At 31.4% G+C, this 12,703-nt stretch overlaps 1 protein-coding gene across 3 annotated transcripts; it reads left to right on the top strand.

Moving 5' to 3' along the window:
• Positions 1–5,963: 5,963 nt before the first annotated feature.
• Positions 5,964–11,810, top strand: LOC120088057 (cellulose synthase-like protein D3). 3 transcript variants are annotated; one of them, XM_039045089.1, is made up of 5 exons: positions 5,964–6,200; positions 6,344–6,451; positions 6,948–7,858; positions 8,341–9,151; positions 9,730–11,810. In XM_039045089.1, the coding sequence occupies exons 3-5, from the start codon at positions 6,981–6,983 to the stop codon at positions 11,485–11,487; spliced, it is 3,447 nt and encodes a 1,148-aa protein (XP_038901017.1). In that variant the 5' UTR covers positions 5,964–6,200; positions 6,344–6,451; positions 6,948–6,980; the 3' UTR covers positions 11,488–11,810. The 3 variants fall into 3 exon arrangements, with proteins under 3 accessions (XP_038901017.1, XP_038901016.1, XP_038901018.1); XM_039045088.1 differs by having other exon boundaries at positions 5,964–6,451; XM_039045090.1 differs by having other exon boundaries at positions 5,964–6,518.
• Positions 11,811–12,703: the final 893 nt, after the last annotated feature.

The raw sequence follows: 12,703 nt of genomic DNA, 5'->3' as shown, positions 1-12,703 counted from the left end.
GTAGGCAAGAATTTCACATATCATTGCATGATATGAACCTTTCACACTCCCTTTAAATGATTGGTCATTTAATACCAAACACCTATTTTTGGGTCCCTCGATTTGGAATTTATATCTATTAGATATTTAAACTTTTAAAATTACAAATTTAGATTTTGTATGAGAATATTGCAATTTTTAAAATAATTACTGATAACTATGTTTTTAGAAAAATCAATAGCCGTATAGTGTAGATTAGTGTTTGGTAAATTTTAAATTTAAAAATAAAAAAGCAGGTAACAACATTTAGTAAGTTTAAATTAGATTTGATGTGACTTTGCTATAAAAATTAAATAAATCATATTATATAATATGTATAAGTTGATATATAATATCTGAATTCCATAAGTGAATTATTTATAATTTTTTAAAAGGATTAATTATTTATAATTTTAATAGTTTGAGTTACAAATTATATATTAATCTTACTTTAAATTATATGATAAAAGTATAGAAAAATTAATTCAAACTTTTCTTGACGTAGGATGAAATAAATGTGAAAGGAAAAAAATATATACATACAAGGATGAGATTTTAATTTAAAAAACAATTAGTCAGAGGGAGTGACAATTTTTTTGGAAAGTTGAAAATTGTATGTAGGTGACTTTGAACGTAAAAAGAAAGAAATTCTTGAAAATAGAAAAATCTAAAAAATATTTACACGTTTTAAAAATACTTGAATTTTTGAAATTTTTGCTATAAATTATAAATATTTTAAAATATTTTTATATTTACAAAAACCCTAAAAAGAAACTGAAAAGTTATTTTAAAAAAATTGATGAAAGATTCATTTAACCAAACTAGAATTGCTCTTGACCCTCCAAAAATAATCCCAAGGAGAGCCATAGTCACTAAACTTTTAAATTTTTCCAATTATCAAATTTACTTGACATAAAATAAAAAGTTTAGGTCCCGTTCGGTAACTGTTTAATTTTTATTTTCTGTTTTTGAAAATTAAGTCTATGGACATTACTTTCACATCCAAATTTCTTCATTTGTTATCTACTTTTCACCAATAATTTAAAAAAAGAAAATAAAGCTAAATTTTGAGAACTACAAAAATAGGCTTTCAAGAAGTTGTTTTTATTTTTAGAATTTGGCTAAGAATTCAACAATTATACTTAAAAAAGATGCAAATGATTGTAAGAAACGTGAAAGATATAAGCTTAGTTTTCAAAAAAAAAAACCTAAAACCAAATGGTTAGCAAAGATGGTCTTAAAGTTCCATTCAACATAAAATTCAAAGTCATATCTAATAGATCAATTAGTTTCAAAAAAATTTTGAATTTACTTGAGACTTATTAGAAACAAAATTGAAAGTTTAAAGACCTATTTGACACTTTTAAAAGTTAGAGAAAAGATAGACACGAAACATCAGTTCAACAAGAACTTGTAATTTAACCCTTTTTTTTTTTAACCACATCTTATAGGTATGTGTACACATGTAGCATGATTATTTTAGAATATAATATTACAAATATAGAGATAAATACATACTTTATATTTTAAGGGCCATTTGAGAATATAGATGACAGAAATCTTCATGTTTGGAATGATAAATACTTGAAATTTCAGATGTATTTAGCACCTTTAAATAATCATGTTTGTGTTTGTAGAAATGTTTTTACAGATATCTGAAAATATTTGGATAGTTGTGTTTTGTTTCATATGATTTATAATTGTGTTTGTTTCGTATGATGTTTTGTTTTATATCATATCAACTTTGAAATATCTTAAATTTATACAATATTTCGAAAATGTCATTACAACTATTCATTAATTTGTAATTAATTTAACATCATTTGACGTTATATAAGATATTCATTTTTAATAATTTGAATTTCCTTTTAAATTAATATAGATTATATTTTTTATTTATTATATCTTCCAATAAAATTATTTGTATTAATTTAATATGTTCTTATAAAGTAATTATTAATTTAAATTTAAATTTGAATATTTTTTTTAAAAACACAAAAACAACTACCATATAATCAATAAGAGTGATATATATGGTTGACTGTATTTAAATTAATTATAAGAATACAAATAAAGAAGAGTGACATATATATAAGAGAAAAAAAAAGAAGGGTAAAAAAGTAAAAAAAAAAATGTTTTCATCGAAAATTCTTGAGATTCTCTAACGACCCATCTGGAAGCTCATGATTTTGAGGGATAAGGCAGGAAATATAATGATTTTAAAATTCGAAGTGATTTCAAATCCTATTTTTACTTAAAAAAAAACTTTTTGGACTAAAATGCTCGAATTTTGCAAGATTTCATAGGGTTTAAAATTAAATTACTTAATTAATCTTGATAATTCTAATTTCAATTAACACATCATAGTTTAAAAATCTATATCAATAAATTCTTAATTTTATTTTCTTTTCAAGTTACCATCCAAACACAAAATCTTAAATACATTCAATTCAAATATCTATCGTTTCAAACAAAGTAATAATTTTAAATTATTTCTCAGATTTCAAATCATGTAAATCCAAATGGAGGATAAATATCTAAACATCGTCCACCTTAAACAAATAGTAATTTAGATGTCCATTTGATAGAAATCTTAAATTCTCACCAAACAAACTGCTCTACAAATTATTAACATATCATAAAAAAAAAAAAATGGTTCAAAAGAAAATCTGAACTGCACATGAAGCATGAACTAAGTTTAGATCTTAAGACAAAGGTTTCTTTATTATAATATTTTAAATCAGTGAATTGTTGAATACATCAAGTATTAGATCTATTCCCCAAATATAATCCAATCATTTCTTTCTATTTAAAAAATTATTAATAGACTAAACTGAGTATAGATCAATTGAGTCGATCCCTTTATTATCAACTTTAAAGTTGAAATTTCGATTCTTCCATTCTATAAATAAAAAAAAAGAAAAAAAAATATATTTGGCTAGGCTTTGTCTCTTTAGGTAAGGGCTATTTTCAAATAAAAAAGAATTGAACCAACTTATTTGTAAAAACAGCAAAATTTTACTATTTATTGGGGATAGACTTGGTGCAGTCACTGATAGACAGTAATATTTTGTTATACCTGAAAAGATTTTCATCAATTTCACCATAATTGAAAGTAATTATATTTTTCAAATTTTCTATATAATTTTTTTTTGAAAACTTTTAAAACAGGGGTAAATATATTTTTACACTTCTAAATTTTGGGAATAGTATCAATTGAAAACCTAAACTATTAATTGTATTAATTTAAACATTGATATTTTTTTACAAGTCTATCAATTTGTACAATTCACTATGCTCTATTTGTATAAATATCGTGTAAAATTTATAATTTTATCAACTAAACTATTGAACTTTCATGAGTGGATCAATTTAAAGCTCAATTAAGATTTTCTTTGAAAATTGTCAATGCATCAATTATAATTATTTAATTTATTAATATGACATTTTATGAAATCTATGGACATGTAAGAATTGAACGTATGGATGACTCTCAAATGCAATATGAATAAATGGTCTAAATTGATTTACTTATAACAATTTAGAAATTTAATCGAAATAAGACACCCTTGAAACAATGATATGTTTCACTCGTATTTTATGAACTAAATCTAAAGGAAGGTTTTAATTGATACCCTAACGAAAATCTATAGTTTAAATTAATTCAACTTCAGTGTTTAAAATGATATAGTGGGTGAATTGAAATTTTCTCTTAAAAAAATGAGCACTCTAATTGAATTCTAAAAAAAAAAAAAATTATATCAAATAAAAATTTCCATATATAATTTCTTTTTGAAAAGATAATTACAAAGATCTAAATATATAAATTGGTTACTAAGTTTACATAAAGGTTAAAATTGTATCTAATCTAATCAACCCTATAGGATTAAACAAATTGGATTGAGACTCTTATCTAAAATTTTTAATTAGATTGGGTAAGATGAATATTAAATATTTAAAAGATTAAATTAGGGATGTTCATGGATTGGGTTGGGTTGAACAATTTTTTAGACCCAAGCCAATTATTCGGATGGTAAATTTTTTCAACCCAAATGACCCTTATTAAAAAAATGAACTTAAACCCAATCTAACCATGAAATATTTGGATCGGGTGTTGATTCGGGTTGATCGGGTCATTCATTTAAAATTTTGTTTTAAAAAGAGCAAAATGTAAATATGTAAAAATTCAATTTAATTGTTTTCATATATTGAATTAAGATTAAAAACTCAATTTCAATTTATATAGTGAAAATTTTCTTTCAAAGTGCAAAGAAACTACTTTTAAGAGTTGTTAAAAAATAAAATATTAAAAAAATATTGAAACTAAATAAAATTAAAATCAATATATGTATAAATAAATGTGTTATAAGTAATAAAAAATATATTTTTTAAAGTCAATAATAAATTCGGGTTGATTTGGATTATATTAGGTGAATCATGAACTAACCTAATCCATAAATCTTCATTTATTTGAATCCAACCCAAGCCAAATGAGTTGACAACCCAACCCAAACCGTACGGGTTGAGTTAGGTTGATCGATTTTTTTGGGTCATCGGGTTTTTTGAATACCCGATTAAACTATAAATTTAGAATATGTTGAAAATGTGGTGATTAAAAACATTTTAGACTTATTTGTAATGATTTTTAGGTGTTTTCTTTTAAAAAATAAAGTGAAAAAAAAAACAAAAACATTTTTTTAAAAAATTGAAAAATTAGTCATCTTTCACCTCTCTATCAATGAAGTCGTTAAGCTTTAAATAGTTCAAATTACATCTCCATATATGGAATCATACATTTATTTAATTCTTCCCATTAACATCATAAAGAAATGTTGGTATTATAGGGCTACTAGATATATTTGACTAGTTGTTTAGTAAAAAAAAAAAATATCAATTTTATTATACCCTAAATTTGATATGGTATATTAATTTTATTTTGGTACAAATGTTTATTTATTTTTATTTATTCTATTTTCACTAAATTCACCTACCATATTAGAACATATCTACACCAAGTTCCAAATTATTTAACCGTTAAAAATGATAACTCAATGTTATTAAGTGGATATCTAATGGATAGAATACCAATTACCATCTCAAAGATTGATGATTCGATCTCTACTCCAAAACTATTAACTAAAAAACATTTCATACTAAGTAGATACTTTAAATAGTTTTTCCTTTGGTTTAAATCTTAAACCCATTTTAATCCCGTCACTTTTAGCTATTGTCCCATTTGATCTTATAGTCTTTACCTTGCAAATTTTTAGTTTTCTCTTCACTCTTGTAATGGGTAGCGATATAGGTTTTTCATCGAAAAAGTCTTTAACATATATGTTATAATATAAGTCATGTTTAAAATGTCGATGCCGACGAATTGAGGTTTTAAATTTATAGAAATATTAATAGTAATATTGATAAAATTTTGATTTTGATAGATATTTTAAAAAAATTACAAAAATAAAAAATAAATTTAAATTAGTAAATAAATATTTTATGATTTTAATCAAGTTTACATATCTATTATTTATATTATATTTATATTAATGATATTTTATTATTTTATTATTTTATTATTAATTTTATAAAATTTTCTATGATATAATAGAAATATCGATTTATATCGATATTAAATCTATAAAAATGTAAAATATCGATAGAAATTTCAAGGTGTTTATGAATATAAACACATTTTCACACAAAAATAGAGTTTAAAAGTACTCATGAGAAAATTTAAAATGATAAAAGTTCTAGAAACTAAATTACAAATTTAGCCCTTACCATTCCTAAATTATTACGTCAATTATTACACTTTCTGACCCAAAAAAGAAAAGAAAAAGAAAAAAGAATTTAAAAAATCTCCGCATTCTACTCCATCCTGTCCGGGTTAAACCGAAAAACAAAAGGCCACACACTTCCATTTCTTATGAAAATTTCTGTATTAATTTAATCAAAGTTGAAAAAGGCGAGAAAGAAAAATTTTCTTTTCCTTTTTCCTGAAAAAAACTTAAATCTTGATTTTGAAGCGAGCCAAATGACGGAAGGGTAGCTATAGATTGGAAATGAACCGGTAAAGAACCGCCGGCTGTGTTCATCTACTCTGCTGACTTCCTCAAAACTCATTCTCTCCAACTTTTCTCTCCATTTCTGTAAAAACCCATTAAAGTTAACATGTTTTGAAGGTATAAAATTAATCCCAAAAAGCTTCTTTAATCATGATTCATTAGTGTTGCCCCTCATGTTTATGACCCAGTTCCCTTGTTCTTTCTCTCTCCCTCTCTTTTTCTCTGCATCTTCCTTCAACCCTTCTTTTAACTTCATTTAGGAGGAGGGATTCTTGGTTTGAATTTGATTTCTTCACCATCGGGGGCTGCATACGGCGGACGCGGCTCAGCTCCTTGATCTTTGGTTTTTAGCTAATACAGAGTTCAAGGTGCGAGTTCATTTTTTCTTTTTCTTTTTTCCATTTTGGGCTGCTGAAGTTGAGATAATGTAGTAGGGTAAGAGTTCTCTGATGGGTTTTCTCTTTTCCCCCCTTTTTCTAATCTTTTCGTTTTAAAAGGCTAGATGGTTTCTTGATTTGTTTGATAATCGGCCATTTCTTCTCTTGGATGCTCTGTCTAGAGGACTTTTGAGATTCCTGTGGGAATTTCTGTTTCCTTTCTTTACCCTTTTCCCGAGCATCCATAAGAAGCTTTCAATAGATCGATCGACGATCTACTTTTACTGTGATGCTTGTAGCTTAGTCTTCATTTTGATTTTGACTAGTTGCGTATTACTAACTAGTAAGCAGCTTAGCGGATTATGACTTTTGATGTAAAGGAAAATGATTTCCTGTTCGTGATTGTGATTGTTGAACTTTAGGATCTTGTGTATGGTGCTGATGGATTCTTGATTCGGGTTTGCTTTATTGTCTTTTGCATTTGCAGATTCTGGGGGAAGAAGCGTGTTTACTGTTTGTCATGGCGTCTAAGTCATTTAAGCTGACCCGTTCAAATCTATCATCAACTTCTGATGTTTCTGATGCACAGAAGCAGCCAATGCCTCAGACTGTAACATTTGCTCGGCGAACTTCGTCTGGTCGGTATGTTAGCTATTCGAGGGATGATCTTGATAGTGAACTGGGGAGTGGTGACTTTACAAACTACACAGTGCACATACCACCAACACCTGACAATCAACCTATGGATCCATCCATCTCACAGAAGGTTGAAGAGCAATATGTCTCGAATTCACTCTTTACGGGGGGATTTAATAGTGTGACACGAGCTCATCTTATGGATAAGGTAATTGAATCTGAAGCAACCCATCCTCAAATGGCTGGCACAAAAGGATCTTCCTGTGCAGTACCAGGGTGTGATGCAAAAGTTATGAGTGATGAACGTGGTAATGACATTCTCCCCTGTGAGTGCGATTTCAAGATATGTCGCGATTGCTATGTGGATGAAGTTAAATCAGGGAATGGGATATGTCCTGGTTGCAAGGAGCCATATAAGAACAAAGATATTGATGAAACAACTGCTGAACATGGGCGTCCGCTGCCACTTCCTCCCACACGCACAATGTCAAAGGGCGAGAGAAGATTGTCATTAATGAAATCAACAAAGTCCATGATGGTGAGGAGTCAAACTGGAGTTGGAGATTTTGATCATAATAGGTGGCTTTTTGAAACAAAGGGTACTTATGGGTATGGAAATGCTATATGGCCAAAGGATGGGGTTACGGGAAATGGAAATGATAAAGACGATGAGGTTAGTGAACCAAAAGAATTTATGAACAAACCATGGAGGCCATTGACACGGAAACTTAAAATTCGTGCTGCTGTTCTCAGCCCATATAGGTATGATCTCTGTTTCTCTACTGCTTGCTCTTTCATTTTTGTTCTCTATATCTTATAGTAATTGTAATTTCATTCTCAACGGGGATGCTGAAGCCTAAGCTTTTGAACAAATTACGAAATCAAATAAGCTATATGATTTGAATTAGTAGGAATCTATACGTGGTTTTAATATAGTAAGTTGCTTGCCAGTGATAGTACTTCAGGTAACAAGTAGCTTTATAGCTCATCACCTGATTCTCTGCCACACGGGATAAAGAAATTGCACTATGGTAAATTGTACTTTTTGATGTATATAAGCTAACCATGACTACATATAGACCGTCCATTTTAGTTTTGATTCACGTTATGATTTGAATTGTGTTTTTGGTCCTCAAGTGTTTTTTATATTCCATCTAATTTGCATTTTCTTTTAACCCTCATATTCATTATTCCATTCCCATCATGGCCGATTAACTTTCATTTTGTAATACCTTTCCTCACAGGCTTCTAATTCTTGTCCGTATGGTTGTTCTTGGATTTTTCTTGGCTTGGAGGGTTCGGCATCCGAATACAGATGCATATTGGTTGTGGGCAATGTCAGTTGTTTGTGAAATATGGTTTGCTTTTTCTTGGCTTCTTGATCAATTGCCCAAGCTTTGCCCTGTAAATCGGGCAACAGATCTTAATGTTCTGAAGGATAAGTTTGAAACACCTAGCCCTAGTAATCCTACTGGAAAATCTGATCTTCCAGGAATAGATGTTTTTGTTTCTACTGCAGACCCAGAAAAAGAGCCTCCTCTTGTAACTGCAAACACGATCTTGTCAATTTTAGCTGCCGACTATCCTGTTGAAAAGCTTGCTTGCTATGTTTCAGACGACGGAGGTGCCCTTCTAACCTTTGAGGCCATGGCAGAAGCAGCAAGTTTTGCTAACACATGGGTTCCTTTCTGTCGAAAACATGATATTGAACCTAGGAATCCTGATTCTTACTTCAATCTGAAGAGAGATCCGTTCAAGAATAAAGTGCGATCTGATTTTGTCAAGGATCGCAGACGTGTGAAACGTGAGTACGATGAGTTCAAGGTTTGTATAAATGGACTTCCGGATTCTATTCGTCGTCGATCTGATGCATATCATGCAAGGGAGGAAATCAAAGCTATGAAGCGTCAGAGGCAAAATGTTGGTGATGATGAACCTCTGGAGACTATAAAGATCCCTAAAGCAACATGGATGGCCGATGGAACCCATTGGCCTGGAACTTGGATGCAACCTTCTGCCGAGCACTCCAAGGGTGACCACGCTGGTATAATACAGGTACTTATCACAGTCATTGCAATATTATTTTCCACCTGCTTGCTGATTATTCCGTCACTGGTCCACGATAGAAAATTGTCATAAAAAGCAAAATGAAATATCAGACATTGTCCCAGTACAAAAGCCAAGGAAATCATATCACGAGAGGCCCCATAACTGATGTTCATGAAAGAAAGAAAAATTACGAAAATAAATTTGGATGAACAACTCTCACTTGAAGCTGGGAGACGAACAGTCTCTGAGATTTCCTTTATATAGTGATAAAAACCTGGAAAGTAAATGACAAGTGATTACGGTTCTGTTCATCCTTCTTGAAAAGGATGCATCATCAGGGTGGGCTGTACAGATTCATCTCTTGATTTATAAATAATAAGTTTTCCAAGAGCTAAAAACCAGCAAATAAGGAAAAAGATATGAAAGAAAACAAAAAATTGACTTTCTTTCTAAAATTGTAGCTGCAGCTTTTTATGTTCATCTGGATTCATGCTTATGTTTCTATACCTTTTATTTTGTTGGAAGAAGCAGTTGGGAAGAGGGAAGGATATTTTAGAGGCTTACTAATAATAGCTTATTTGCAGGTGATGCTTAAACCTCCCAGTGATGAGCCGCTACATGGAACTGCTGATGAAACTAAACTACTTGACCTGTCAGAGGTGGACATCCGCCTTCCTCTACTTGTTTATGTTTCTCGAGAAAAACGTCCTGGCTATGATCATAACAAAAAAGCAGGGGCCATGAATGCTCTAGTTCGAGCATCCGCTATTATGTCAAATGGGCCATTTATACTCAATCTTGATTGTGACCATTATATATACAACTCCCAGGCAATGAGAGAAGGAATGTGTTTCATGATGGACCGTGGAGGTGATCGTATTTGTTATGTTCAGTTCCCTCAAAGGTTCGAGGGTATTGATCCTTCAGATCGATATGCCAATCACAACACTGTGTTCTTTGACGTTAACATGCGAGCCCTTGATGGACTTCAAGGTCCAGTATATGTTGGAACAGGATGTCTCTTTAGAAGGATTGCCCTTTATGGTTTTGACCCTCATCGATCTAAAGAGCAGCACCCTGGTTGTTGTAGCTGCTGCTTTGGTAAACGTAAAAGGCATACATCGATTTCAAATAACCCCGAAGAGCATCGTGGCCTAAGAATGGGTGACTCAGATGATGAAGAGATGGACCTATCCTTGTTCCCGAAAAGGTTTGGAAATTCTGCGTTTCTTGTTGATTCGATTCCAATTGCCGAGTTTCAAGGACGCCCATTAGCCGATCATCCAGCTGTGAAATATGGACGTCCTCCCGGTGCTCTTACCATTCCTCGTGATCTTCTGGATGCATCAACTGTTGCAGAGGCGATCAGTGTCATTTCTTGTTGGTATGAAGATAAGACCGAATGGGGCCAACGGGTTGGGTGGATTTATGGATCTGTCACAGAAGATGTGGTCACTGGGTACAGGATGCATAATAGGGGATGGAAGTCCATTTACTGTGTAACTAAACGCGATGCTTTTCGTGGAACTGCGCCGATCAATCTCACTGATAGGCTGCATCAAGTCCTCCGGTGGGCTACTGGGTCAGTGGAGATTTTCTTCTCCAGAAATAATGCACTCTTGGCTAGTCCAAGAATGAAGATTCTGCAAAGAATAGCCTACCTTAACGTCGGAATCTACCCGTTCACTTCCATCTTCCTCATAGTCTACTGTTTCCTCCCTGCACTTTCACTATTTTCGGGGCAATTTATAGTTCAGACTCTCAATGTCACTTTCCTCACTTACCTTTTAGTCATCACCATCACTCTATGCCTACTTGCTGTTCTTGAAATTAAATGGTCTGGCATTGAATTAGAAGAATGGTGGAGAAATGAGCAGTTTTGGTTGATTGGAGGCACCAGTGCTCATCTTGCTGCTGTGCTTCAGGGTTTGCTAAAAGTCATTGCTGGGATTGAAATTTCTTTCACCTTGACATCCAAATCAGCTGGTGATGATGTGGATGATGAATTCGCCGATCTCTACATCGTGAAGTGGACGTCCCTCATGATTCCACCTATCACAATCATAATGATCAACCTAATTGCCATTGCGGTTGGGGTCAGCCGCACAATCTACAGTACAATTCCACAGTGGAGCAGGTTGATAGGTGGTGTTTTCTTCAGTTTCTGGGTTCTAGTTCATCTCTACCCCTTCGCCAAGGGGCTCATGGGAAGAAGAGGAAGGACGCCGACCATTGTTTTCGTGTGGTCGGGACTTCTCGCCATCACCATATCTCTTCTCTGGGTGGCCATTAGTCCCCCAAGTGATACAAATCAAATTGGAGGTTCGTTCTCTTTCCCTTGAGTGCTGATTGTTTTTTCATTGAATTGGAAATCATGTCCTAAAGCCATTGTCTTGGGAAGCTTATTTCTTTTTCATCATTGTAATAGAGGACAGTTAGAATTGTATTCAGAATAGAAACACATCATTTCTTCATATGTAAGCATGTAGGATATCTGGGAACTTTTATTTGATGATCATTTTATTCATTTCTAGACTACAACATAGAGGGGCCTATAATAGGATTGATCAAGAATGTAAGCCCTTGGCATTATAGGGACCAGCATTTTTCAGAACTAGCTTACTCCCCATTACTCAACAAGTTAATTTACAATCATATTTTTTTATTTGGTGCAATTACAAATATAACGATCAAGTCCAAAGTATTATCAGATATAACACAGAACAAAAAAAAAACAAACATATATAGCAAAATTTGAGAGCATATCAATGATGAACTATAGTCTATCAGTGATATAATCTATCACTAATAGGGATCTACTAGTGATAATTTATCATGGATAGATTTTGCTATATTTACAATTTTTAAAAAATATTGCTATGCACTTGATTGTTAACCTCGAAAGTATTACCCATTGTAATTACTCATATCTTTTTACTCAGGTTTATTTAGTGTGAATCACCATGATGTTTTGGTCTAAAGAAATAGTGTAGAACGTTTAATATTAAAAACATATCATTTGAAGGTTAAATACTGGCAGCAAATTTACTCAAAAATGGAAAATGGCAGCAGAATGCAGATCCGTATGGATTAGTCTAATTTTAATTTTAAACTCCATTAGGTTTATTTTAGGTTAAATTATTTCAAACGTTTCTAATAGGCTTCTAAACTAGTAATTTTATATCTACTAGGTCCTTGACGAATTTAGAAATTTTGAAAATTAATTGATTTAACAGTGGATCTTAGACGTTCAATTTTACACTTAGCAGCAGATTTATGAACTTTTAAAATTTGCCACTGCCATGATTAAATTTGTAACGTTAAAAGTTTGAGTACGGAATAGATACAAAATTTAAAGTTTAGATACTAGATATGTAATTTATTGTTTTAAATAAAAAAATTGAGTTACCTTTGTCATCGGTAAATAAGTCTAATAGGATATGTGTGGGATAATAATCCTATACTGAAGTGAGCTTTGCAGAAACAAATCATGTAAATAACAAAATTTGCCACTGAATCCTGTAATTCTTGAACATTCTATAATCATATTTACTTGAC

Source organism: Benincasa hispida, chromosome 10, assembly GCF_009727055.1.
Source record: "Benincasa hispida cultivar B227 chromosome 10, ASM972705v1, whole genome shotgun sequence".
Classification (NCBI taxonomy): Eukaryota; Viridiplantae; Streptophyta; class Magnoliopsida; order Cucurbitales; family Cucurbitaceae; genus Benincasa; species Benincasa hispida.
Note: the sequence above shows the minus strand (reverse complement) of the source record. Positions and strands in the feature narration are given on the sequence as shown.

Excerpts from the sequence above, each read along its gene's own strand:
- LOC120088057 (XM_039045089.1), top strand. The coding sequence starts at position 6,981 with ATGGCGTCTAAGTCATTTAAGCTGACCCGTTCAAATCTATCATCAACT. Across the intron at positions 7,859-8,340 it reads GCTGTTCTCAGCCCATATAG|GCTTCTAATTCTTGTCCGTA; the intron begins GTATGATCTCTG and ends CTTTCCTCACAG. Across the intron at positions 9,152-9,729 it reads ACCACGCTGGTATAATACAG|GTGATGCTTAAACCTCCCAG; the intron begins GTACTTATCACA and ends GCTTATTTGCAG.